This window comes from Rattus norvegicus, chromosome 5 (assembly GCF_036323735.1).
Source record: "Rattus norvegicus strain BN/NHsdMcwi chromosome 5, GRCr8, whole genome shotgun sequence".
NCBI classification, from domain to species: domain Eukaryota; kingdom Metazoa; phylum Chordata; class Mammalia; order Rodentia; family Muridae; genus Rattus; species Rattus norvegicus.
The window spans coordinates 136,816,544-136,844,345 of NC_086023.1; the positions used below are offsets into that span (position 1 = coordinate 136,816,544).

Consider the following 27,802-nt stretch of genomic DNA (forward strand, 5'->3'; position numbering starts at 1 on the left):
TCCGAGGCTCCCAGGCTGCCATCCGTTTGGTCCCTCGTGTGGCCTGCAGAACTACTGTGCATTAGCCTCCATCCTGGGCTGGACTGAGGTCTCCTCAGCCTCCCCAAACCCCTCTCTCAGCAGCCGACCCAGGGCCAGGGTGGGGTGCTCAGCCTAGTCCCCACCTTTTCAGTTTTACATAAATTTCATCAGAATCCTTTGATCTGACTTCAGTTTACTTCTCCAAGACGTTGCAAAACGGCTAACTTGGCTGAATTTTTCAAAACCGTCTTCCCAATGTCCAGTGTAATTCCTGGCACTCAATAAAAAGAAAATACACTCTGGGCTGGGTATCCAAGCCTCATGACCTGAGTTCTATCCCCAGGACCCACAAAGGGGAAGGGGACACACACACACACCCTAAAAAATAGGTTTGAGCCGTTGAGGGAGCTCCCTGATGAGGTTTGAGGGAAGAATGGTCTGTGCTTACTACATTCTCAGTCAGTTCAGCCTCTCCCACCGCTCATGCTGGGGTGCTGATGGGCACTGTGGTGCAGTGGCCTGAACATGGCGGGGTACACAGAGTGCACGGGTAGGTCACTGGAATGCCTACTCTTGCCTGCTTCAGCAAGCCCAGGTCGGGGGTGAGCAGTATGGTGATGGGACAGGAACAGGAGATGACCCCAGATGACTGGTGAGACGAAGCAAATTAAGGATGAGAGTTAGTCAGGGATGAATGAGGACCCAGGAAGGACAGAAATGACAGTATGACAGAAAGAAATGCACCGAGAGCTATGGGAGCCTATGAACGATTTGTCCCCTACCAGGTGACCCCTGAGGTGGAGTTGTGAACACAAACACAAAGGGACACAAAGCATAGGTGTGCGGACAGTGCCCCACACTGAGTGCTGGCTTCACCTAGTGCCCCTCTCTCCACAGCTGAGAGGAGCGGCCTGCAGCAAGCAGTTCTGCCAGAGAGTGCCACTCCCAGCTGCTTGTTAAAGTAAAGCTCTGGCTCTCGGGGACACGACTGGGAGGCATTCCCTCCTGTGGAATGGCATGCACGATGAGCAGGTATAAAAGAGGGCTTTTCAGGGCAGTGCCTGAGGTTAGGTACCTGGAGACACCATTCTGGTGTTCTGACAGCTCTGTCAGGTGGTCAAAAGGCTTCAGAAAACCTAAATTATAAGTTATCAGTTGCATCCTGTGTGGCTGAAGATGCCAACAGCCACCTTCCTGCTATGCACAGCATTCCTGTATCAACAGTTGCCAATCACCTGGGCTTGTGTGTACAGTCTACGCAAGCCCTGACAGCTCCGGCCCAGAATATATTACGGGAAGGTGTATGCGGAGTGGAGGAAGGCAGGGGGTGAGGACAGAGCGGCAACAGCACTTCCTGCCCCTGACTGAGCCCTGACTGCAGGCCAGGCCCCAGTCATGGCGGTAGCTGCCCAGGTGGTAGGGATCACTGTTTCCACTCTTGCAGGCGAGGCTGAAGCTCGGCTTGACTAAGAGTCCTATGCAGGGTCACATAGCTCAGTAAGTGGGGAAGCCAGATTGACACCCAGGTTTGTCTGGTTCCAAACCCTTGTCTCTTTTCCCCTTGTGTGGACCGAGAAAGCCGAGACCCCAGCTGCATTCAGTCTTTGCTAGGACAACATAATGAGCCACTGTGAGTCTGGTCAGAGTACTGGCATGGATCAATGAACCCATGGTGAGGTCATGGGGCAAAGATGCCCTTCCCCCATCCTGCCCAGCTTCACTATGGTGCCGAGAGACAATCTGAGCAGGGTAAGATCACCTTCCGCTACCAAGCTCCCTGTTCCTCCAAATCCGGGGGGGCGGGGCAGGTCCGAGCATTCTCCAGCTGGATGGGAACAGTTGTAAGCCACACCTCCAGGTGACTCTGACTATCTGGCCGCCAACTCTGCCTCTAAAAGGGCTCATGGTTGGACAAAATGACCACTGCTTACAGAGATTGGCTCTGGGATTCTGTGGCCGAGATTGGCTGGCCTTGCCTTCTGTGTTGAGCTCCCGTGTGGGGACTGAGCCAGAGATGAGACAACCTTTTCCTCCCGGACCAGCACCTTCTGTGCAAATGCTCTGCTTGAGGCCTGCAGACCCTACAGCCCAAGTTCTCCCCTAATAACCAGAGGCTGCAATACAGTTAAGTTTTTGTGAGGCAGCAGTAGACAGAGCAGGCAGGAGCCTGACTTTCCTGACAGCGGTCTTTCCCATGTACCCCAGTCCTGGGCACAGCCTCCTGGGTTCTGTCCGGCCGCCTCTTACATTTGACTTCGTTCTCCCTGAATAAGACCGGCTGTAAGCAGGGACAGCAGAGCCACTGACTGCAAAGATCATGGTTTCTGTCCTACAGAACCTCATGGGCTCATGGTACTCACCCTAACCAGTGGTCATTCTTATTGCCTTCTACCTCCAGAGCAGGGGAGAACTGGAGCCCAGTTCCCTGGTTGGCAGGGGTACTTGTGAATGCAATGACCTCTGAGACAGGCACAAGGACAAGGACAGGGGCTGGTTGGGAGCCCTTCAAGGGGGAACATATCCTGAATGTCCTAATCCCACTGGTCCTGATGGTGTGCATGGGGGAGGGGAGGGTGGATGGAGTGACAGAGACTGAGGTGACAATAGCCTTTTACTTGGCCAGATGCTTGGTGCTCACAGTTACCTTGGAGGCAAGAGATCAGGACCAGAGGTTACATCAGGCACCAGACTAATCAGGTCCCCCAGAGATGGCTTCTGAGCCCAGGCCCCAAGCACATGCCTTACCCCTTTGGTGGTCCTGCCCCACTGGGTGTCTGCTTCTTGGGGTGAGCTCTGCAGCTGGCCCTGGGCCCAGGTGTTCTATCCAGAGGGTTGAATAGCAGTGACGAAGTCTGTCTTTCAGCCATGTCGACTCGTTCAGCTACGGGTAACCCTATCTGAGCCCTCAGAACCGGGGTGGGGCGGGAAAGGGGGATGAGGTCTGTTCCAACACAAGAGGCACAAAGATGCCACGAGCTGACTGCAGGCTCGACTCAGTGCTTTCATGATGCTGTCAGGGGTCAGGCATGTGTCTTCCCCACCAGAGGCTGTCTTCTTGATACTTCTTTTTATTTTATTTTAATTTCCGATAAAGTTCTCAGACTGCCCAGGCTGGCCTAGCATTCATTATTATGTAGCCTAGGCTAGCTTTGAACTTTCAAAATCCTCTTGCTTTGGTTTCCCAAGTACTAGAATTACAGATATAAACCATTATGTCCAGCTCCCTTACTGGCAGAGATGGGGGTCTCTGTATTATCAGGCAGAGCAGAGCTGAATTTCCAGAATAGGCGGGCATGGGCTACAGTCCTGCTTGCCCTGGGGAGAACTGGGGTCTGGGGTAGGCTCCTCTCTTCTAGCTCTGGCCATTTGTGGAGAACAGTCACATAGTGACAGTGTTCTCTGGGAGCAGATGAGCAGGGAGAGTGGACAACTTCCTGGAGGTGTAGTCAGCCATCCAGTTTTCCACTCCAAGGACAGAGATTTGAGCTCTCTCTCTGAGAGGAGCGAGGAGCGCAGCAGTTTGGAAGCAGGCAATCTTGCTCTTGCTTTCAACAGCGCAGAGCTCCCCATGTGGGGATCTTATACCTGAACCAAAATAAGCAAAGCTGCTAATCTGACGAGATCAGTCTTCAAATACCACAGGAATGTCGCCCGCCTGCTCGCCTGCTCGCACCAGGGGCTGGGCTGGGCTGTTAAGCTCCCCTGGGGCTCCTGCCATCCCGTGGCTGGGAGCAGGGAGCTGGGTCTGCTGAGGAAGAAGCTGCCCTTAAACTTCCTACCACACTTCAGCTACACACTGACCTCTCCTCCCTCGGGTTTAAAGGCTGCTGGCCTTTCCAGGGCATACAAGCTGGGATAAGTGTCTCCCTGCACCGCAGTCCTCGGCAGGCACACCAGTCCCTCCCTCTTCCAGAGCCTGTGCTCTTCCCAGCACCGTCCAGTGCTTCTCAAGTTCTGTGAGGGACCAACTGGTTCTGCTCTTTACACTTTAGTTCTGTCCCAGAATGATAACTGTACAAAATATAACAAAGAAGAACCACAGGGAAATCGAACACCCGTGGAAAATTAAGTAAGTCCCATCTCAAAATTAATAGGCTCATCAGCATAAACTCACTGTGATTGCTATGAAAGTTTCCAAAACTTTAGTCTGTCTCTAGAAAACTGTGACGAGGATCAGTTCATATCATTTTTCATCCCATGATACACCACAGATTCTAAGATGACTGATACCCAGTCTGGGGCATTCTGCCGCGGCTGCTGCCTGCCTTACCCTCAGGTGGGAGTTACAGAAGGCTGAGCTGGAGCAGCCTGGGCCCTGACCTGGGGCAGCTGTGATGAGCATAGTAAAAAAATGCCTTTTAGACATGTAAAACTAGCTTAGTCAGGATCCCTGCGGCAGACACCCAAGGCTGCACCTGATAAACAGAACTCCCTCAAGATAACCGACCCAGCCCTAGAAACCACTGGACAGTATATAGCGCGATCAAGAGTGAGGATGTTCTGAACATCTGGAGAGACACCGCCCTGATCTGCCCTGCAGCTGGATCCTAACCCTCGAATCAGAGGCTTCTGCTAAAGATCGGACCTAACCTTGAGCTAAGGTGAGCAGCCTGGGGAGATAGGCTTAGGACCATAGTTAGGAATTTAGAGTGTGAGCCTTGTGTAACGACCCTCAGCATATAAAATAACGCTTGCTACACCAACTGCATGTTTCTACCTTCTTGCTTGGGACAGCAACTCTGCTTTGGGGACAGTGACGAGATGGAGGCCTAGCGCACAAACTCACAATCAGAGATAGCACAGGGTGGGTCAATAGTAAGTACTGTGCTAACCTGTATGAAGTCTCCAGGCTTCTAAGAAAGGAGGCCCCTCCCAAAACAAACAAACAGCCCACAAGTCAGGCCGTTGACTAAAGTCCATCTGTGAAGGTTAGCAGGCAGAGCGGGGAGAGACTGTGCATGTAGCTTTCCGGCCTTTGAAGGGTGACGACACGGAGGGCTAAGTTACTTACACACTGGATGCTAAAGAACATCGTGGGGACAGTGGGAAGTGGATGGCCAACCAGACACAGACGGCAGTTCAAGCCCGGGTCAAGGACAGGTGCCGTCCTCATCAGTCAGTCAGTCAGTCAGTCAGTCAGTCAGTCAGTCAGTCCGTCCTTCAGGCAGCTTTCTGGGCTCCTCAGGAACTCAGTGTGGACTCAGTGTGCTCCTGCTCTTTTCGGAGGGAAGCCAGGTACCCAAGGGCTTGGTGACAGAGGGAGACCAATCAAAAGCACTTAACCCACCCTCCAAACAAAAGGAAAGGAATGTGCACTCCCCTAAAAGACACACGGCTCAGACCCAAAATAAAGGCACAGGGTGGGGCTGCTGAATTTGGTTCTGGCTCTGTGCTACTGTAGCCTCTGACAAGCTTTCTCATCTACAAAAAGGGCCTGAGGTCAAGAACGGTGACCAACACTGTGGCTGGCTTACAGTGGTCCTCAAACCTCTGTGACTTTGTGCCTGGCTGGCTGTTGTAGGGGGGAGGTCTACCGGATATGCAAAAGTGTGTGGCACCTGTGGAAGGAGCCAAGGGGCAAACGCTGACAGCACATAGCCGGTGAGGGACAGGAGAAGTCAGAATGCAGAAGAACAAGAACAGAATGAAGACCCAGGCTCCCCGGCAGTAGGAGAGGTTGGAGGACCGGGTAGGGGTGGGGTGGAGGCCAACCAGAGAAGAGAGTTTAGATTTGGGAAGGTTTGGATCATCAGGTGGAGAAGGCGGGAGAGTCCAGAGGTTTTGCTCAGGTGAGAGTTACTGAAATCTCTGATGTGGTCTGACTCAGTGTAGCTGGAATCTGGGGGATGCTGGGTCTGAGATGATTTTGAGTCATCTGAGTGGAGCTGTCCCTCAGGAAATTGGGTCTTTGGGTTGGAGAGTTGTCATTAGCTGAAGCGGTGGGTGAGAAGGGAGGAGGGCCATGCAGAGTGCCACAGGAACAGAGTGTGCCTGCCGTGGAGCCTGAGAAGGACTCCTCAGAGAGTCAGGGGGTCCAAGGAGGGAGAGAGGAGACAACTCAGTTTCTAAGCGTGCGGAAAGCCACCATGAAAAGAGCAGGTGGCTGCCTGGACGGAGCATTTGTCCACGAAGTCTTTCTGATGGACACGAGCATTTAAAGGAAAAGAGGTGTGAGAAAGGACAGACAACACAGATCCAGAGTTAGCCGGAAGTCTTCATCACACTCCTGGCAGGGTGGGGGCTGGGCATCTTCCTCTGAAGCACAGTGGGGAAGAAGACTCCATATTTTGTGATTTATAGTATGGGACAGACAAAGCCCACGCCTCCCAGTCTTACCACACCTCCCGGAGTTGTAGAGATAAAAGTCCTGGGATCCTTCTCTGGAGGGGTAGAGAGGAAAGTGCTTTGGAATGTGGGGTTACCAGCTACTCAGCGGCCCTGGCCAGGAGCCCACAAGCCTTCAAAGCCCCCAGGCAGTGCAACAGGCCTCCTACGCCTTCTCACGAAAGGGTCCTAAAGCAGGCAACAGGAACCATGCTGGCTCCAGACTCCCTGTCCCAGAGAACTCTGCAGAGTCTGGTCATACCTGTACTCTAGGGAATGCACGAGCCTGGACCAGGGTTCAGAAGTCCAAGAGAATCACAGTACTGAGCCTTCCTAAAGCAATGTGTATCTCTAAAACAACAACAACAAAAAAAAAACACCCACACGATTTTCTCCTGCAGAGCTGCACAGTGGGGCCTAACTAGGGCCCTGCCTCAGCAGCCATGGGCAGGCATCTGGCTGACATCTGTACCCCGCCCACCTGCCATCTGGCCACAGTTGTAGCAGGACGCAGCAGTTAGGCATGCAGGCTGTGCCACCAGAATACTTGGATTCAAAACCCAGTTTCAACCAGAAGTAATGATCCATGTCTGTGAATTCCAGCACTTGAGAGGCTAAGGCAGGAGGATTGACGTGAGTTTAAGGTCTGCCTGGGCCACACAGTGAAGATCGGAATGGCATGGGTTACAGAATGAGGCCTGACTTGGAAAACAAAATGAAACAAAACACCCAGTCAGCTTTCTCCTTCCTTATCTTTGTGACTTCAGAGGAATCCCCTGACTTCTCTGTACATCCATTCCTTCTCACTGAAACCGGACTAACGATCAACTCCGTGTCATAAAAGTCATCAGGAGGATTTAAACAGAGAAACGGGAAAGATTCTTAGCACAGAGCCATTGGTGACTATGGCTTTCACCCTGCAGCACAGGACAGGGCTCTGCTTTTCTTTGAAACTGCTGGCCGTGGGCTTTGCCTGGGGAGGACACTCAATACTGAGTGGCTGAACTGGTCACTGTATAAAAGACATGGCACTCAAGTTGGAGAAATGGCTCAGTGATTAAGAGAGAACGCACAATGGTCTTGCAAAGGACCTGAGTTTGATTCCCAGCATGCACATCAGGAAGCTCGCAATTGCCTGCATCTGCAGCCTCAGGGAGCTGACACTCATCTGGTCTCCTTGGACAAATACACACACACACACACACACACACACAACACACACACACACACACACGATCTTCTAAAGGTATGACAATGAACTTAATCATATCTTTTACCAATATGCAACACATGTATGAATAAAGGATTGCCAGGAATGTTGAATATCAACTGTGGTTCTAAGTGATGCATCTGAATGAATCGTGATTTTTTTTCCCTTTAAAACAACATTTAAAGCATTTATTGCGACCTACTCTGAGATGTGTATTTATTTCCCAGATAGTAAAATAAACAAAACAACAATAACCAAAACCACAAACTCATCTAATTATAACGAAAGTCACTGGCAAACGGAATTCATTTGCTAAGTGTCCAACTTACTGGAGTGATCTAACATTTACATAGCCCCAGGAGATGTCATCTGATTTCATTTTCCTGACTTATGTGGGCAGTAATGCTCAGACTTTTCCAAGTTCACACAGCTGTTACGTGAGAAAGGCACGAGGCCTTGAGAACATGGCCTAACGGTCGTCTTTCCCGCGCAGTGTGCACTGCTGTCGTTTTCCTTCTGCAGTCCTTCACTAAGATGAAGTTCACAGGTTGATGGTGCTATAAAGAGATTCTGTATGGACGTTTCCTCCAGCAGCAGATAGGAACAAACGCAGAGACCCGCAGTTGTGCAGGGAGCACCCTGGTACCCTGCGTCACTTAGCCCTAAATGGGACACTGCCATCAGATCCCTCCCCTTGGGGTTCAGGGACCCTGGTGGTAGAGGAAGCAGAATGATTGTAAAAACCAGAGAGGAGGGTTGGGGATTTAGCTCAGCGGCAGAGCGCTTACCTAGGAAGCGCAAGGCCCTGGGTTCGGTCCCCAGCTCCGAAAAAAAAGAACCAAAAAAAAAAAAAAATAACAGAACAGAACAAGAAGAGAGTGTGTTGCTTAATTTTTTTTTCTTTTTCTTTTTTTCTATTGAGACAGGGTCTCACTCTGTAGCCCTGGCTGTACTACAACTCATTCTGTAGACCAAGCTGACCTTGATCTCCGAGAGATCCGCCTGCCATCACATATGGCTGAGCTTACAATAAACCTGAGAGATTCAGGATCTCTGTGGACATAAATCTCAGAGCGTCTGCAGTTGGTTGATCCTGATCAGGCTAAGTGAGGTGTCAAGACTCACTATCAATGAGTGATACAATCCCATGGACTGGCGCCATGGACCGGACAGAAAAGAGAAAGAAGCCAAGGCTAGCTCGCTTCCCTCTGCTTCCCGACTGCAGGCGCAGTGTGACCAGAGCCTTCCGCTTCCACTGCAACACCTTCCCAGCTATGCTCCGCCCCAACTGTAAACAAGAATAAACCCTCTATCCTTAAGTTGCTTTTTTGGGGATACCTTGTCACAGAAACAAAAGAAGAAACTAAGACAGAACGTATCATCAGAAACTAACATCCATTTAGGCAATTTTCAAAAGCCACTATGGAAGACACCTTGCCGATAACTTCCAAAATTAAAAATGCTTATAATGTTTGATCTGGAAGTAGCACTTTATTTTACATAGTCTTGCATGAAAAATGACACACAAAGAAAGTTATTCATGAAGTAATGTTTTTAAAAGTGAAGTTTGGATACTGTTCACCAAAAGGGAAGTGCTTAATTAAAATACGGAACACCTACAGGATGGAACACTGTGTAAAAAAAGATGAGAGGCCTGGTGTGCATGCCTGGCATCCCAGCACATGGGAGGTGGGTCAAGAGTTCAAGGCCAGCCTCAGCGATGTCAGTTCTATGCCAGCTGTGCTACATGAGACACTGTTTCAAAACAGAGAGACAAACCGAGGGAACACTTGCTTTTAGTCATCATGGAATATGGGCACAACTTTTATCTTCCAAACTTAACACTTAGAAAAATAAAATGATAATCTTCAGAAACAAACACAGTGAGCCCCAAAGGGCCTCGCTGACCGCGTGGTGTCAGTGTCCAGTCTGTGGTGAGGATGGGACTCTAAATAAAGCTTGGAGGTCTTTCTGAGTCGAGCAAATACACCATTTAGGAAGGCCACAGAGCCTGTAATTGACAGGACGGATTGCTTCAGGTGAGAGAGCAACACAGAAAGCTCTGAAGGTCTGCAGTGGGCACCTCCCAGATTTCTGGCCAAGTATTGATCCGTGCACACATGAGAGGAGACACGGAAGCCAAGACCAGCAGGAAGAAGTTTAAAAAAAAATTCTAGTGTTCATACCAGACTAGGGGCTATTTCTATTCCCATACGGCAGAGTGCAGATGCATCAGTGAGAGCAGAATTCCTAACGTAGGAAGGCGGCTTGGGCAGTGCCTCAGGAGGCTAAATGGCTCTAAAGAAAAGGCTGCTCACGACGCTCTTACAGCAAGCCAAAGGGCTGCTGCTGTTTCCGAGTAACTTAGCTATGTACCGAAGTCCAGTGCCATTTAAAGGACCACAACAAAATCCAGCACAGAAAAGTGTGAAAACCTATTACATCCAGTGAAAACTACCAGGCAGAGAAGCAGAAAAATATACATCAATGGAAACCATCCCAGAGTTAGCAGACAAGAATGTGAAACATCTTGCTTTGGTTATTCTTCTGTTGCTGTGGTTAAGGTGCCATGACCAAGGCAAATTACAGAAGAAACAGTCTATGTGGGTCTTACAGTTTCAGAGGTAGAGTTTATGACCATGAACATGTGGAGCTTGGCAGGTAGGTAGGCATGGAGCTGGAGAAGTCCTGAGAGCTTATGCTTGATCCGCAAGGGGGAGGGAGGGAGAGGGAGGAGGGAGAGAGGGAGGGAGGGAGGGAGGGAGGGAGGGAGGGAGGGAGGGAGAGAGGGAGAGAGAGAGAGAGAGAGAGAGAGAGAGAGAGAGCGAGCTAGCTAATTGGAAATAGCATTAACTTTTGAAACCCAAAGCTCACCTCCAATGACAGACCTCCTCTAACAAGGCCATACCTTCTAATCCTTCCCAAACTGGGTACCAAATATTCAAATATATGAGCCTAGAGGAGTCATTCTCATCCACGTATTCACAGAGTTATTAAAAACCTGCTTATTAAACAGAAAAAAAACCCAAACCAATCCATGGACATAACAGAGAACCAGACAGAAGATATAAAAAGACCTAAAGGAGCTAACAAAAATAAAAATGTGAAATCTAAAAAATATATACAAAATGTGTGCTTGGATTGATTATATCTTATGACGATTATAGATACTGTAGCTTCAATATAGTTTTAGATGTCACAAAAGAAAAAAAGGCAGACAAGACAGACAAAACTGTGAATCCATCGACCACCAAGCAGAGCAAGCATCATATTGGACACCACGGACAGAGAGGAAAGCCTCGGCAGGCTTCTGGAAAGAACAGAAGAAGAGAAAACTGTCTGGCAGAGATTACGCAAGCTTTAGATAAAGAAAATAGCAAGCCCTAAGTAAGTGCTGTTAAGTAATTCAACAAAGTCACCATAGTGGTGATAAAAAGAAAGGGAGCTGCTTTAAAGTCCCACAAGGAGGTGTGGTTGTGGGAAGAGCTGTTACCCAGCCAGGAAAACCTCCCAAGCCAAAAGCATAACAAAGACTCAGTCAGACTGAAGGACTTCACATGACATCGGATCTGCCACGCACACAAATGCTTGTGCCCATGCAAGCACATGTGTGTGCACACAGGCATACGCACATATGCACACACGTACCTGCACTCACACATAGGCACAAAGAGGTTCTTCGGCCAGAAGATGGAAATATGTATTTATTGAATGTTGCTGGAATCACCAACGTCAGTCCCTTTGTGACTGGCTCACTGCATTGGGAGTGACATCTTCAGGGGTTCACCCTGCATGAGTCAGAGTTGCCTCTTTTTACTGCAGAAAGAACACCTCTCTGTCTGAACTTGCTCTGTTTTCCTTTCGTCTCCTGATGGGCACGTGGGTTGCTTCTAGCTTTAGGCACTTAATGACTCTATGACCTTGGGTGTGCAAATCCCTGAGACCCTGACTTCAGTTACTCTGGCTGTACAGACAAAGAATTGCTGGATCACAAGCTAACCCTGTTGTAATGATGACCACACTGTTTCCCACAGAAGCTGCACTATTCTAATTTCTCCATACCTTATAAGCTCTTGCTAGCTTCTGTTTGGTTGGACAGTAGCTGTGAGGATAAGGTGGGTTCCCCATGTGCTTCTGCTTTGCATTTCTTTAGTCGGTGACACTAAGCATCTTTCTGTTTCTTAACCACTTGCGTCTCGTCCTTTGAGGGGCACCTACATAAACCAAGTAGCTCATTTTCGTTGATGAATTTTAAGAGTTCTTTTTATATTTAAAATATCTTAGTTTTAAACATGTGTATATGTGCGGGTTAAGGACAAATGAGTGAAACAATACTGTAGCTTTCTGATAGGTAAATAAATATATAAAGCGAATGAGAAAATGGCACAAAGAATGGAAAATATTGTTACATAAGGCTGTTACATTCCATATGGATATTAGAAAAGAATTATAAATTAAAAACTTATCTTATACAATGCAAAATATCTATTATGAGACAAAGAAATATAGCTATTAAGCCAATGGTGAGGGTAAAAATGAAATCATGGTATGTAATTAATCCAAAAGGAAGCACAAAAAGAAGGAAACAAACAGGAAACTAACGGTGATGGAGTAGACTCAGACACAACTGTATCAATGACTTATATAAATGGCATATAACTTTAGAAGCAATTCAATAAAAGACATCATCGTATTGTATTAAAAAGCAAGGCTCAGGGCTGGGGATTTAGCTCAGTGGTAGAGCGCTTACCTAGGAAGCGCAAGGCCCTGGGTTCGGTCCCCAGCTCCGAAAGAAAGAACCAAAAAAAAAAAAAAAAAAAAAAAGCAAGGCTCAGCCAGCAGCAAACCACTGAACTGAGAACGGGACCCCCATTGAAAGAATCAGCAAAAGGACTGAAAGAGTTGAAGGAACTTGAGACCCCATATGAACAACAATGCCAAGCAACCAGAGCTTCCAGGGACTAAGCCACTACCCAAAGACTATACATGGACTGACTCTGGGCTCCAACCGCATACGTAGCAATAAATAGCCTAGTAAGAGCACCAGTGGAAGGGGAAGCCCTTGGTCCTGCCAAGACTGAACCCCCAGTGAATGTGATTGTTGGGGGGAGGGTGGTAATGGGGGAGGACGGGGAGGGGAACACCTAAGGGGAAGGGGAGGGGTAGGGGTTAGGGGGATGTTGGCCCAGAAATAGGGAAAGGGAATAACAATCGAAATGTAAATAAGAAATACCCAAGTTAATAAAGATGGAAAAAAAAAAAAGCAAGGCTCAACTATGGGCTGTCTACAAGAAACCCATCTTAAATATGGAGACATAAAGACATCAGCAGATTAAAATCAAGGATGGACTGACTGTTGCCCCACTATACACACAATAGCTCAGGAGCAAACAAAAGTATATATGTGTACACACATGGAGCAAATGAGTCGATAAGGCCAAGTTTAATCAAGTGGAGCATTTAGAATGATTGATGCCATAGGAAGACTTCACAAGAATTATTACTAGTGAAAAAAAAAGTCAAAATAACAAGAGGACCTAGAAATGTGATAACAATAAGTGTCTAAGAACCAAGTAACTGAGGGAAGTGAAACCAGATGAGAGAAGATTTCAGCACTCCAGTCAGAATTAAGTGGATAGAGAACCAGGAAAGACATGGCAATTTGACAAGCAGTATTTATCGACTTTATCTGACCGTCTCCATGGAGTACCCAGTAATAACAAAGCGTCTCTTCTCAAGAACACTCATTAAGATGGACCAGATGTTTCCCCATAACTCAGATCCTAATTGTTTGAGAGTAAGAATCACGGAAAGCTTACTGTGATCACACACACAACCCCACATAACTAGGAATGGAAGAAAACACTTCAAAGACTCAGGAGTCAGAGAACAGTCATTAGAAGCATTAGAAGACATGGATCTGTAACTTTATTATATTTTTTTAGGTCTCTGCCCTGGCTTCTAAGAACTGTCAGATAATAACACTGGGAGAACATTTCCATTTATTTATTTATTTATTTATTTATTTATTTATTTATTTATTTATTTTTGTTTTTTTTTCCGGTATTTATTTATTTATTTATTTATTTATTTATTTTTGTTTTTTGTTTTTTCCGGAGCTGAGGACTGAACCCAGGGCCTTGCGCTTGCTAGGCAAGTGCTCTACCACTGAGCTAAATCCCCAACCCCCCATTTCCTTTCGTTTTAAAATTTTGTTTTAAATTCTTTGACATTTCCTATATGCATGCATACTCTATTTTGGCCATTTCTTCCCCAGGTAATTCTTTCTCCCACCCCTCTCCCATTCCCAAAGAACTGCCTCTTCCCTAAAGTTTCTCCCCTTTCAGGGGTCTTCTGCTCCAATACTTGAGGGCCTCCTGCTATGATATTTGGGGTCTTCTAATCTGATATTGGGGATGATTAGATGTTGCTCTAATGTTTGGTTGTTGGAGTTCATTCCTAGCCCAGAGCTTATAAGACTTTTGTAATTTTCAGAGTGACAAAAATATCAGACACAGAACTCCACACGCCTTGGAATCTTGGAGGTGACAGAACATTCTTATCCTAACAAAGAAACTGTCAATGGACACCTGGGGAGCCTCAGAACTTCAGGTGGACCAATCACGTGATCAGAGGACTGACAGGTTTACCCCCATCTACTCTGCATCCTCCAGGGATGTGAGGAAGAGTTGATCACAACTGCTAACAATGTCATAATCATATTGTTATCATACTATTACCATACTGAGGAAGCCACTTAATATAGCAAGACAAGGAAAAAGAATGAGAGGCACTGTGGCTAGTGAGACAGTTTAGTGGGTATAAGTGTGAGTATGTGGATTAAATCCCAGAACCCACAAGAAGGGGGAAGGAGAGAACTCACTCCAAAGTTTCCCTCTGACCTCCACATGTGTGCTGCGGCATGCCCCACCCCCTTTACACACAAGGATAAGTAAGATAAAATAAAAAAAAAAAAAGGCTACTGTACCAGAGAGGATGAAATGAAACTGTCTGTGGTAACAGAAGATAAGTCTGTCCCAACTGTGTGTGAGTCTGTTACAAGGACAAAGATCAGCAAAATAGCCTTGCACGTGCCAGGTGATTCTCAGTAAGTGTGGACAGGTAATTCAGTGCATTTGTGTGTGTGTGTGTGTGTGTGTGTGTGTGTGTGTGTGTGTGTATGTATGTGTGTGTGTGTGTGTGTGCGTGCGTGCGTGCGTGTGTTGAGGAGGTCACTGACACTTTTTTGGAACTGTTCAACACTCACATATAAATAAAGAGACCTCAAGCTCTTACCTGCCACTATATACAAATAAAAACTCGAAACAGATCAGAGGCTTAAATGGGAGAACTAAACCCATAGCAATTCTAGGGGAAAACAAGAAAAACAGCCTTTCTGACCTTGTGTTTGAGAAATATTTCTTAGATACAACACCCTTAAAAGAAAAGAGGTGGTGAGTTAAACTCCATGAACATTAATATTTCTGTACCGTAAAGAATCCAGAGAATAACAAAGTTCTACCCCTGCCCCATCCTACGGGCCCACAGAAGGACGCTCAGCAGCTGGGACTGTCAGACATTGCTGGTGGGGAAGAAAACAGGTACTTTCACACTGAAAGACAGCTTAGCGGTTTCTTACGAGTGAGCCATGCATCAGACATTGGACCCAGTCAGTGCACTTCTAGGGATTTTCTATGAAAGGTGAACACAAGTATTCATTCAAGACCCAACACTCTGTGTTTCAGTGGCTTTTTCTCTCCCCTTAAGCCACGCCCCAGTGCTCCTGTAGCTTTCTTTATAATGGCTTCCAATTGGAATTGCTTTACATGTCTTTGATTTCTGAGAGAACAGAAGCATCACATCTCTATAATGGAGTATTACTCAGTAACCAAAGGGAGCCAACAACTAGGATATACCCAGACGCACGGACTGTGAATACATCACACCAAGTGTGAGAGGCTGCCTCTGAAAGCTGTATGATGCCGTCCATAAGACATTCCACAGACACTGCAGGGTTAGAGAGTAGGTCAGTGGTTGCCAGAGGCTGAGGGTGAGAGAGGAGCTCACTGAAAAGCGACACGGGGAGTCTGGGGGAGATGGGAATGTGCTGCTGTTCACACAAAGTCCCATTTGTCAAAGTTCAGAATGACACCATAAATTAAACTTCAGCGAATCTTGCTTTTAACAAAATTATGATATACTCATACATCATGTAATCATTTTTAACATGATATGGGTTCTACTACTTGGGAGGCAAAGGCACGAAGACCTCTGTGAGTTTAAGGCCAGTCTGGTCTGTACAGCAAGCTCTAGGGCTACACAGTAAGTCTTGTCTCAAAAAGAAAAAAGAAAAGAAAAGAAAAGAAAAGAGAGAGAGAGAGAGAGAGAGAGAGAGAGAGAGAGAGAGAATAGAAGAGGAAGGAAGGAAGAAAGAAAGAAAGAACGAACGAATGAATGAATGAACGAACGAACAGGCTATAGGGACACTGAATGGATAGTAGTTTAGGGACAGAACTTGGGTTTGGCTCTCAACATCCCCCAGAAAAATGAAAATATTTAAAGAAAGATGGAGCGTGTATCGTAGTAATATGATAATCTCCAACATAACTTTTAGGAGTAAAGAATAAACTATAGAACAATAAAACACATTTCAATGTGTAATGATAGAAGCTGACTCTGGGAAAGTGGTCAAGAGCCACATTTCCCCCCACACAAACACACAAACACATATACACATTCACACACACACACACACACACACACCCCTACACACATTCATATACACACATTCACACACACACACCTACACACACACCTACACACACATACATTCACACATACACACATACGCACATACTCATATACATACATTCACATATACATATTTACACACATTCACACACACCACACACACATACACATACACACATATATTCACACACACACCTACACATACATTCACACACACACACACTACACACACACACACACACACACACACACACACGTGCTTGTATTACTTTCAATTAGAAATGAAACCTATGACTTGGTCCAGGAAAGCTCACAAGCGTCTGGGCTGGGGAGGAGCAGTGCAGCTGTGTAAGAACACAGAAGGCTGTCCTCGCACTTTGGAGGGATTTAGCTGGAAGAGGCCAGTGGTGGGAATCAGCTCAGAAGGCAGAGCTCAGATTGAAAACCTGTCTGAGCAGCAGCTACTCTAGCCCCTGCATTTCACACAGAGCTAGGTGGGACTGCTCAGGATGACCAGAGAATGAGCATCCCACTCAAGATCCTGGATCTGCTTTGGTACCTGTTGCTTCTCAGCATCCTGCTTGCAAACACAGTGTATGTCTTGAGCTTGGGCTTGTAAAGATGGGAGGCAAATCCTTCCTTCAGGGAGCAGAGCTGCCCCCAGCACTCTGCAGTGAGCTGAATGCTACATCTACTACCCAGGAGCGAGACAACACAGTTCATCAGCCCCTATTCCTCATCAAGGCCTGATTGTGGGCATCATGTTTTGTACACTGTGTAATGGTTATCTATGAGTTATTCCAGGGCTGACTTCTCTGCCCTCATACCTTGTGTCAATCCAGGCATGGCACTGTAACGCTTTTGTCAAGAATCTCCTGTCTCAAGTTTGCATAAACATCTCTTACCATTTATTCTCTGCCTTGTCAATACAAGCTGATAAGCCAACAGCTGTACAGAAGAGAGAATAGTTCCATCAGTAGTGGAAGAAGAGAGAGAGGAGGGGAGAAGCAGATCTATCATGAGGAAAGAGGAAGAAAGAATTCTTGAGAGTTCAGCCAAAACATGGAAGACTTAATTACAAGTATCATTGTGATACTGGCTGAGAGGTAGCCAGATTATCTTAGGGGCTAGGATAAATTATCTGACTGCCTAGAAACTGAGGTAAATCTTGGAAATAAATCTTGGCCTCTCGGTGTCATTACTGGGAACTAGCTGGGATAAAGAAATGCAGCCAGCATATTAATTTACTAAATATATTTATACTAAAGTTAACATTTACACTTGATAAAAGCATTTGGTAAACAGAACTTCCTACACCAGGCACAGACTTTCTTGGCAAGCCTGAAATCAGGGAGATCAGGTACCCAGAATGCAAAATGGACAGCCAGGGAAGGTACTAAAATCCAGAAAGTTTCAGGAAGCATTCTTCATTCTTGCTTTGACTATGCCTCTCAGGCCAGCCAGGGGGACCCAGCTTGGTTTAACCAGTAATTCCAGGACCAGAAGTGTCAATGTTCTGCCTGGTGGCTCTGGACACTAGACTTCCAGGGGCCAGCCGAGCACTTTCTACCTCCTTCCCCTCTAAATACACTGCAAGGCTAGGCACAGCGCTTAGAGGGTGGATGCCACTCAGACTATGGCAAGAGCAGAGTGGGCGGTGTAGAACCCATGAAACCAAAGTGTCCTTCCCTGGGCACCAGTGAGCTTCTAGACAGAGGAGGGCACTTAGGGGCCTCCTCAGGAGAGGGTCACATTCTCTCCGGTGTTCCACACGGTTGAGCCACACGCAGCCCACACCGTCCAGGCATCGAGGGCAAGAATCACATACCTGGGGAAGATGGCAGTCATCATGGCTGAAGCGTAGCCGGGTTTGCAGGCTCCCTCGGAAAAGTTAGCGTACTTGGTGGCCAGCTCTGCAGGCCTGCGGGAGAGAGAGAGAAGGTCAGAGCTGGGCGCAGAGCAGCAGGTAGACCGTATGTTCACCAGGAGCTGCGGGGGACTGAAATGGAACAGAGTGTCCTTTCTACAGAAGACAGCCCGATGAAAGGTCCCTCGGAGGCCTCCATAAAAGGGACACCCTCCGTTTCGTTTCACAGATTCTTTGTAGTAAGACGGATGACCAAAAAGGCTGTACAGCTGGGCAGGCAGTACCGGGAGCACTGCTGGACATAGCTTGTGAGATGCTGGCTTTTGCAGTTTCCTGGCACGACCCTACCTGCCCGGTCTCCTCTGCTTTTACCATTTCCACTCCCTTTATGATCCACCCAGTGGGGACATTCATGGTGAGCACAGACACAGCAAATGTGTTACTGAGCCGCTGATGGATCAGTTTGACCTTCAGTCGAGCGTGCTCTCCTGCTCAGTTTGGAATTTCCCCGGGTCCTCCTCCTGGAGAATGCCAGGCCTTCCAAACTAAACTGGGAGGTCTGCCTCTCTGTCCTGGCAGTCTCCCACCCAGCATCCTTACCCTATGCCCACTCCCAGCTGCACTGCTCCGTTACAGAACTGTCTCTCACTCCAGCGTCAATTCTTGGGATCAGACCTCTGCCTGCACTTTGCAGAGAGAAAGGTACACGAAGACCTCCATGATTTTTGTTTTTTTTAAAACCAAACCGATGCTGGCCGTCTCCCTGCACTGTGATCTGAAGACAAGGAAATCTCAAGGAGCTTCGGGGTGGAGACTGCAAGCACTATCTGAGGGCTGTGTCCTGGCCTGGTCTTGGCTGAGTGACTTTAACTGTATCATCCTACGGCATCGGGTTTCCAAATCCTGATGTGTTCACTGTGGCTCTGGAGTCACTGCCCTCCACCACAGCTCTGCCCTGTGCAGTCCGGAAAACAACAGGACATCTTCAGTAAATGACCCCGTGAACGCCAGGACTGGAGGCCTTGCCAGTGGTGTCACCTGCCAGCTTAGATTCCCAGCCTCTGAGCTGTCCCCACCTCACCCTCTCCACACCACTGCCAGGCTGCCTCAGTGGGTGTGGCTCAATAGTAAGCTGGCCTTCAGCCTGGCCCGTGTAGTGGCAGAAGTGTGGGGGTGTGTCCGTGCTGGACAGCCAGGAATTAGGATGCGTCATCTGTGGGGTGTCAAGTCCAATTCACCCCAGAGGTGTTAGTCCAGGGCCTTACACAATCATTAAGTACGCACAGAATTTTAGAGATCTATAATTTCAAGCCTTCCCTACCAGTGAGATGCAAATGAGATGCAAATGCGAAGCAAGGGGCTGGAATTTGATTTGATAAACAAAACAAAGTCAAAGGTTCTGACAGGAGAAAAAGCTGTATTTTCCTATGTAAACAACTGTATTTGGGAAATGAAATATGGACGTCATTGCAATTGTGGAGCTGACTGGAAGCCTCTGGACGAAGTACTGTGACTAATGGCCCCCTCCTGTTATAGCCCTGGGAGTGGGTGCCCTGCAGCATAAATAGATGGTTGAGGCTTAGGAGATGAAGAGCCAGAGTCGTGACCATGCAGCTGCCTCTGCTCGCGTCACGGATACTGACGAGACTCTCCCAGCAACATGATCACAGAGGTTGGCCTGGAGCCCAGCACCAGGAGGAGCAGTTGACATGGCCGGATATGGGTAGCAATGAGGGTCAAGAAGGCCTCACCCTACTCTTTGAAAGTATGTACACAGCGCTGTGGCATTTTGAGTGCCTTTGTGCCATTCTCCAGAACCCTCACCCTCGGGGTTGTCCAACTTGTACTGAGCGTCTGTGGTCTCTCTGAATTCCAGAAAGTTTACGAAGAACTTGGTAGACAGATGGCAGCTGCCATCCGTGGTGCGGGGCATTGAAGGACGAAATGGTCAAGAGACGACCCTCTAACCACTTCTTTCCTCTGCCCGCTTACCTGAAGAATGGCTATTGGACAGCCCAAGGCTCCTGGGCTGGGTGGTCCATGCTGGAGAGGAGAGCCTGTCAGATGGAGTGCGGAAAAGTGGAGATGGCAGAGCAGGCAGATGCCTGCTCGCCCTAGGTGTGCAAGGTGGTCGGTCAGGAATGATGAATGCTAACCAACGCATTTAGAAAAGCAAGCATGGGTATAGTGCGGCATGTCAATCAAGACCAAATTAAAATGCCTTAGAAATGGCCTCTGGACTGTCCCAGGGAGAGAAGAATGGGAGAGTGTTGAGGGTTCTGAGTCATACAGCATGTTGGGACCTCTGGGGCAAACAGCGGTTGAACTCACTAAGATTAATGGTTGCCAGCTCCCTCAGGCCAGAATAGTTAAGTTTCTCTAGGCACTCACTCCAAATGCCAGGAGGCCCCCAGATGTCTGATCAAATCATTCCACCCTTGTTCTCCCCGTACTCTGCAGCTGGCCTTTCACTGTGGAACATGGGGCGCTGCTTCCACTAAGAGCACCCATTGTGCGGTGAACGTGACTAAGAAGCCCCTGGGGTGAAGAGTGTAAACCACACACTCTTCAGAGGAAGCCCAGATGACCAGAATGGAACCCAAAAGAAAACCCAGCTCCTGTTTCCTGGCTCTGCTCAGTGGGGCCGAGTTTAGGGAAGCAGGCCAAGGGCGGGTAGTGTGAATGGAAGGAGGGCCACATCTGACCATGCTGATGGGGGGGAAGACACGAGAATCCCTTCACCCACTTAGCCTTAGCCTCCTGCGTGGTGGGAACTCAGATCCCTGGGGTCTGGTGAGGATGGGGTGAGACACACGTTTGGGGAGCAGAGGGCTGGCCACCCTGTCAAGCAGTGTACAGTGCTGTAAGGAAAAGAAGGGGGCAGAGGCAGGCCGAGCAACTGGTCATGTCTGGATTCAACCCCACGAGTTGCTGTGCGGACTAAGGTGTGCATTGCAAAAGCCAACGCTTGAGGTCTCCTCAAGCAACAAAAGCTGTAAGAAAAAGAAGGGGGGCAGAGAACACCCGAGTAACAGAGTGAGACACTGTCTCAAAGAACAAAACAAACAAAAAGGCAAACACATGAAGGAGAGAGTATTACATCCCTCAGGAGCCAGTGGTGTCGAACATGGAGGAGGCTGATCAGGTGACACCTGGCCTGACAACTGAACCAGGCAATGTGCAAGCTACCACTGAGGTCCCTGGGAGCTGCTTCACCGGTGGGTGTGGGTGGCAGTATGTGGATGTGGGGCAGTGTGGGTGTGTGGTGGGGGTGGGGAGTACAGGTGTGGTGGGGAGTGGGTATGGGTGGGAGTGGGTGTAGGGTGGGTGTGTAGAGGGGAGTGGGGGTGTGGAGGGGAGTGGGGGTGTGGAGGGGAGTGGGGGTGTGTAACTCAGATTCCACTGGATATAAGAGGAAGCAAGGTTGGAACGAGTCAGAACAGGCTATAGTGAGGGGTTTGCTATAAAGGGAGACAGAAATAGCTGGTGGGGGAGAGCACTGATCAGAATAAAACTCCTGATGCTTCAGAGATGCTGCAGGGGGATGTCCTTGGGAGGGTGAGAGGGGGAGGGCCGCAGGGGGTAAATATAATAAAATAAAATTGTACGTGTGTAAGAAGATGCCACAATGGAACATACTATTTTGTACAATCAACGTATTTTACTAGAAAGCAAGAGGAATGCCCTGTCGTCTAACACAGAACACATGGCACAGTTCTTCAGTACCAAGGCCTTAGACAAAGCTCAGTCACTTTGACTTGCAATGCAATCAGCACCAATGTGAGGGACAGAGGGTGGCAGCTGGGGCAAAAAGCTTGAGGGTTAATCTCCAGGACTCTACGGATCAGTGATGGGCATTTTGTAATCAACAGACCAATTTCTAGACCCATCTCACGAGACCAGGCACTAGTTAGTGGAGGAACCTGGGTGTAACAAGTAACCCACCCCTGACCACTCGGTCAGGACCAGCCACCCAGTGGGGACGGCAGAGGCCTCAGCACGCAGCCCTCGGCACGCGTATCCTGCATCACCCATCACTGCCGCCTCTGTTCAGTCCTCCTCCCTTCCCAGAGATCCACTTCTCCAATTACGAGGGCTGTTTCTGGGACAACCATACAACCAATCAGGAAACGGCAGAAGCAGCTTTGTTTGGCTTTAGTCACCTTATTTGATTATTAAACATTGCCATTTGAATTGTTCCCCTAAAACAGCCTTCATGTAAGACAATAACTTAATGCCATGACAGCTCCGCTTAGGCATCAAGACGAACCTTTTCTCCTTAACGGTAGTCCGTCATTAAGTCTGTCTGTCTGTCTGCACACATGTCCCCCTTATGCTCTCTCTGGTGCTAGGGATCCAGCCAGCAGCCTCCAGTGCACTTGGTGTGCGCTCACTCTACAGCACAGTTGCTGTCCCTTCTGACTCTGGTTCTGCTAACCTTGTTACTATAGTAACAATGTCCTCTGCAGGGAGTAAGGGAGCGCCTGGGCTGGCTGTCCTTGGGTTGTCCTCAGTTTCTTCCTCCAGCTACAGGTGGCGGGTGTCAACCCCCTCTACACTGGCTGCAGCTATTTGCTCTCCGGAGTCTCTGGTACAGACATGGATTTCTCTATAGCTTTGGTTGGTGATCCTGTTTAATCGGAGTTCTAAGCCGACATTACTGTTGTAACCTCATCTGGGGGCTTGGCTATTGTCTTCACTGGCTGGGAGGATGCTCAGTAGCCTGCTCTGTGTGTTGGCTTGTGGTGTACAAACAGCCCTCACAGAAGCCCCGCCAGGGGCCTGCTGTGACGGCTCCGGCTTTGTTTCCACACTTCAATTCTTTAAAAATATAAACACACCCTCTTTCTGGGTGGTAGTGAAAAGAGCAAGGGAATTAACACATTGAGCGTAAGCCAAGTGCCCGGCAGCAGATCTATGATCTAATAGCCCTGTGTACACCGCTAAGGCAGCACTGCCTTCTGCCCAGGAGGGTGGGGCTGCAAGAGTTCAGGAGATGCAGTTGGGAGATGTGCTACTCTCTCTGTTCAAGCTCGAAATCTCAGATGATGACCTTAGCACAGCCGGAAAGTCCATTTCTACTCATACTGTCCCTGTGTGTTCTGGGCGACAGCGGCATTTGTGGTCGTCATTAGGTGCGGTCACACCTGTGAGAGTCACCGCAGGAAGGATGTCACTCACTGAAGCAAATGTCCTGTACTAAGTCCATAAAACAGGCTCTGGAAAGAATCGCCACACAGCAACTACTTCCTGCTGCAGGGTGGGTGACTTTTCCTGAATGCTGTCCGGGACAACAAAGACCAGGAAGGGCTGGTTTCTGAACCTGAAGAACCTGGTGAGGACTAGATAGTAAAAAACACATTAAGCCTCTACCTACCATCTAGAGATACTACAAAATATGTGTATGTGTGTGTGCGGCTCCAGCAATTGGTTTCTTCAAACAGCTGGGGCTTTGAATGCACCTAGAGCAGCCCTACTCCAAGGTAAGTGTGCTTGTTTAGTGTGTGTGCGTGTGTGTATGTGTGTGTGTGTGCACGCACTCGTGTGCGTGCATGTGAGTGTGTGTATGTGCATGTGTGTATGTGCATGTGAGAGTGTGTGTGTATCTGAGTGTGTGTATGTGTGTGTGCATGTGAGAGTGTGTGTGCATGTGTGAGGGCGTGTGTGTGCATGTGTGTATGTGAGAGTGTGTGCATGTGAGTATGCATGTGAGTGTGTATGTGCATGTGTGTGTATGTGCATGTAAGAGTGTGTGCATGTGTGTGTGCATGTGTGTGAGTATGTGTGTGTGCATGTGAGAGTGTTGTGCATGTGTGTGTGAGTGTGCATGTGAGTGTGTGTGCATGTGAGAATGTGTGTTCATGTGAGTGTGTGTGCATGTAAGTGTGTGTATGTGTGTGCATCTGTGTGTGTGCATGTGTGAGTATGTGTGCATGTAAGTGTGTGTGCATGTGTGTGTATGTATGTGTACATGTGAGTGTGTGCTCCTGTGTGTGTACATGTGCTCCTGTGTGTGTATGTGTGTGTGCATGCGTGTATATGTGTGTGTGCATGTGCCTGTGTGAGTGTGTGCGTGTATGTGTATGTGTGTGTGCATGTGTGTATGTGTGTGTGCATGTGAGTGTGTGCTCCTGTGTGTGTGCATGTGCATGTGAGTGTGTGCTCCTGTGTGTGTGCATGTGCATGTGTGAGTGTGTGCATGTATGTGTGTGTGCATGTGTGTGTATGTGTGTGTGCATGTGAGTGTGTGCTCCTGTGTGTGTGCATGTGTGAGTGTGTGCGTGTATGTGTGCATGTGTGTGTATGTGTGTGTGCTTGTGTGTGTGCATGTGTGTAAGTATGTGTGTGGAGTTGGTTCTTTTGACGATATCGGTCCTAGGGATTGAATTCAGGGCATGAGGCTTAGTGGTGGCGCCTCTACCTGCTGAACCATGTCGATTGACAGCCCTGTTTTCTCCTTCCATTTACAAACAAATTAAGATTGATTTTATGTGTACTAAGTGTTTTGCCTATGTACATGCCTAGGCATGTGTGTGTCTGATCCCCACAGAGGTTAGAAGGTGTTGGATCCTCAGGAACTGAGGTTACATGCAGATGGCTGTGAGTTGCCAGTTGGTGGTGGGAACCGAACCTCAGTCCTCTGCAAGAACCTCTGATCGCCTCCCGATCTCATCAAATCCCTTGCTTTCTCTGGTAGAAAACATGACGTCAGCATGTGTGACCAGCTTGTGTGACTTAATTAAGCATGTGTGACCAGCTTGTGTGACTTAATTAAGCATGTGTGACCAGCTTGTGGCCCAGACTATGTGCATCCCAGGATTGCTGTAAATGCTGTCTGGCACATTTGTAGATGACAGTGTCTGTTGCCATGGGAAAAGCTTGGGTACCACCGAATCTTAAGGAAGACTAGACTTCGAGTAACAAGGTCTCCTCTGTGGTTTCTGTGGCTCTTAAAATAAGCATAGGAGGGCGAATGGGAAGTTACCTGTCAGTTGTGGCTCCTGCTCTAGTAAGGGTTAATATCTGCCTTCCCTACCCTTAGCTTCATCAGGATGATCAGACATACACCAATTTAGAGGAAAATGACTATTCCTTCCACCTGTGATACCCACAATTTTCTTTCTAACCCGGTTGCTAGCTCTGAACGTCTGTGTGATAGGAATAAGGCCAACACTTGCATGTGCACGCCTGTCATCTACTGGCACCTATATGAGCACCCCAGAGGGGCCAAGCCTCAACAGACTTTTGCTGAACGTCACAGTAAAGATTCACGTCTGATCTTCCTATGCAGGATTAAGTAAATTTTCATCATCAGTTCCTGATAGCCTTGTCTCTAAATCCACTAGGTCTCAGCTTCTCAAAGTGGGCATGTTGATTGGAGGAGTAAATATACTTGAGAGGACTGGGGAGATGGCTCAGTGGTTAAGAGCACTGTCTGCTCTTCCAGAGGTCCTGAGTTCAATTCCCAGCAACCACATGGAGGCTCATAACCATCTGTAATGCCATCACCAGAGGATCTAACACTCTCTTCTGACCTCTTCAAGGCACCAGGCATGAACACGGTGCACAGATGTACATGCATGCAAACACATACCTAAATAAACAAACTCCATGAAGAAGATTACATCAGAACAACACATATGTATGGTGGAATTGAGCACAGGACTTTAAAAGTGAAATGGGCTCTTAAAGACTACTGTGCCTGAAGGGGGCCCTCCGTGGGGGTGCTTTTCCCTGCTACGCCCCAGGTGCTCTGCAGGGATTGGTTCAGAACTACAATCTTCCAGAAGATGCTTCAGTGTTGGATCCTGTCCTCAAGAGGCTTGTAACCTGGAGGCAAGAAGGTGAATTCAAAACAAAAACAAAACAAGAAACCTTCAAGGGTTAGCACAAGCAGAGTCATGCACAGGGTGTAGATGAAATAAGGGAATTATCCTAGGGATTGGGGGAGGGGGCAGAAGGTGTTCTTAGCGGGGACACAATATATACAAAGGCCAGGACAAAGTGGAGGGGAGAGGGAGGGAGGGGGAGGGGAGGGTACTGGGGGAGCTACCACTAGACCAGCACTGATGGAGTGAAGTCTGTAAGGACTGATCATGGTTCCTCTTTGAGAGAAGCAAACACTCGTAACTGCTGGGCCATCTTTCTGGCCTCATCTGGGTATCTTTTTAGTAAAGTATCTGATCATCTGCCCTTTTATAAATGGGTCAGTGATTTTCTTACTGTTGAGTTTTAAGAGCTCTTTGTGCATTTTTGAATGCAAGTCCTTTCTCCTGGCCCTAAGCATAGACTAGGCTGTAGTCTGGCATGATTACAGTGACAGGCCTGGGGCTATCCCTCCAAGGCTCTGACCCTGGCATGGAACAGATTAACACAGAATAGCCAGGGCACTGCTTACACAGGACTCTCCCAGCCTGGCTACGTAAAGCGGTATCTTGGGTGGTCAGACACCAGGCCTGAATCATTGTATAAATACACGCATAGCCTCTGTGTAAGAACACTTACTCTTGGTGACAGTCACCTGGGGAAGTGCTCAGCTTCTCACAGAGGGAGCAGAATCTTAAGCAGTTGTTCTCAATTTCACAGCATGTTAGACTTGCCTGAGAAGGTTTAAAAACCCCACTGCCCAGACTACATTCTTAAATAATGAATTCCAAATATCTAGGGGCTAGGAGGGAGTGGAAATCTGTAACTTGTTTTTGATCCCCAGGTGATTCCAGTACTCAGTCAAGATCAGAATTCACTGTACAAAGAGAGACCCTGGGACCTCTTGGGGTCTTGACTACACAAGTATCAAGGTGTCCAAGAGGCAGCCTCTGGGCTGTGAGATAGGCTGGCAGTTATGAAGCAGGGAGCCTAGCCAAGTCCCAAAACTTTGCAGCCCTGGCATAAACAAAGAGTATCCTGCTCATATGAGCTGCAGTCGAAACAGAATTCTGCATGACATCACTCCCATGTGGCATCTGAAATGAACGCAGAATGGTTTACCTGAGGCTGGGAGAGCACAGGGTGTTGGAGATGGGTTGACGGGGATGAGAAGAGATACATAGAAGGTGCACAATTAAAAACAGAGGTGTGGGGTTGGGGATTTAGCTCAGTGGTAGAGCGCTTGCATAGCAAGCACAAGGTCCTGGGTTCGGTCCCCAGCTCCAAAAAAAAGAAAAAACAAAAAACAAATAAACAAACAAACAAAAAACAAAAAACAAAAAAACCCAAAAAACCAGAGGTGCACAACCATGGCTGGGCAGGAAAGTGAGTTCAGGTGTTCTATTACACAGAGGGCCATTAGAGTTAACATCGTACCATATACTTTGAGACAGCTGGAAGAGAGGGTTTTGAATGCCTTTGCCACAGGGAAACGGTAAGTGTTTGAGGTGATGGCTAGCCTAACTGTGGATTAACATGCAGGTAAAAACCAACGAAAGTGCTACTGTGTACAGATCCCCTCTGGACTTTACAAAGACATTCAATTACCCGTCAATCGTAAGCCTGGTTACAGTTTTGTGTCTCTTGTGTCCTCAGGGTCCACTTCTCTGCTGCCTTCTTTCATTTTTAGTTCCACACTTTTGCCTTTGCTAAGAAGAACCAAGAGAAAACCATCCCATGCCCCCCCCCCCATTTCTAAAGTA

General features: G+C 48.0%; 1 protein-coding gene across 9 annotated transcripts in view; it reads right to left on the reverse strand.

Moving 5' to 3' along the window:
* Positions 1-27,802, reverse strand: part of St3gal3 (ST3 beta-galactoside alpha-2,3-sialyltransferase 3) — a 202,302-nt gene that overhangs the window by 60,764 nt on the left and 113,736 nt on the right. For 6 of the 9 annotated variants that reach the window (XM_006238715.4, XM_063288350.1, XM_006238716.4 and 3 more), the window contains 1 exon segment: positions 18,135-18,227. In XM_006238715.4, the coding sequence (XP_006238777.1) occupies positions 18,135-18,227 (93 nt within the window). 9 annotated transcript variants of the gene reach the window in all.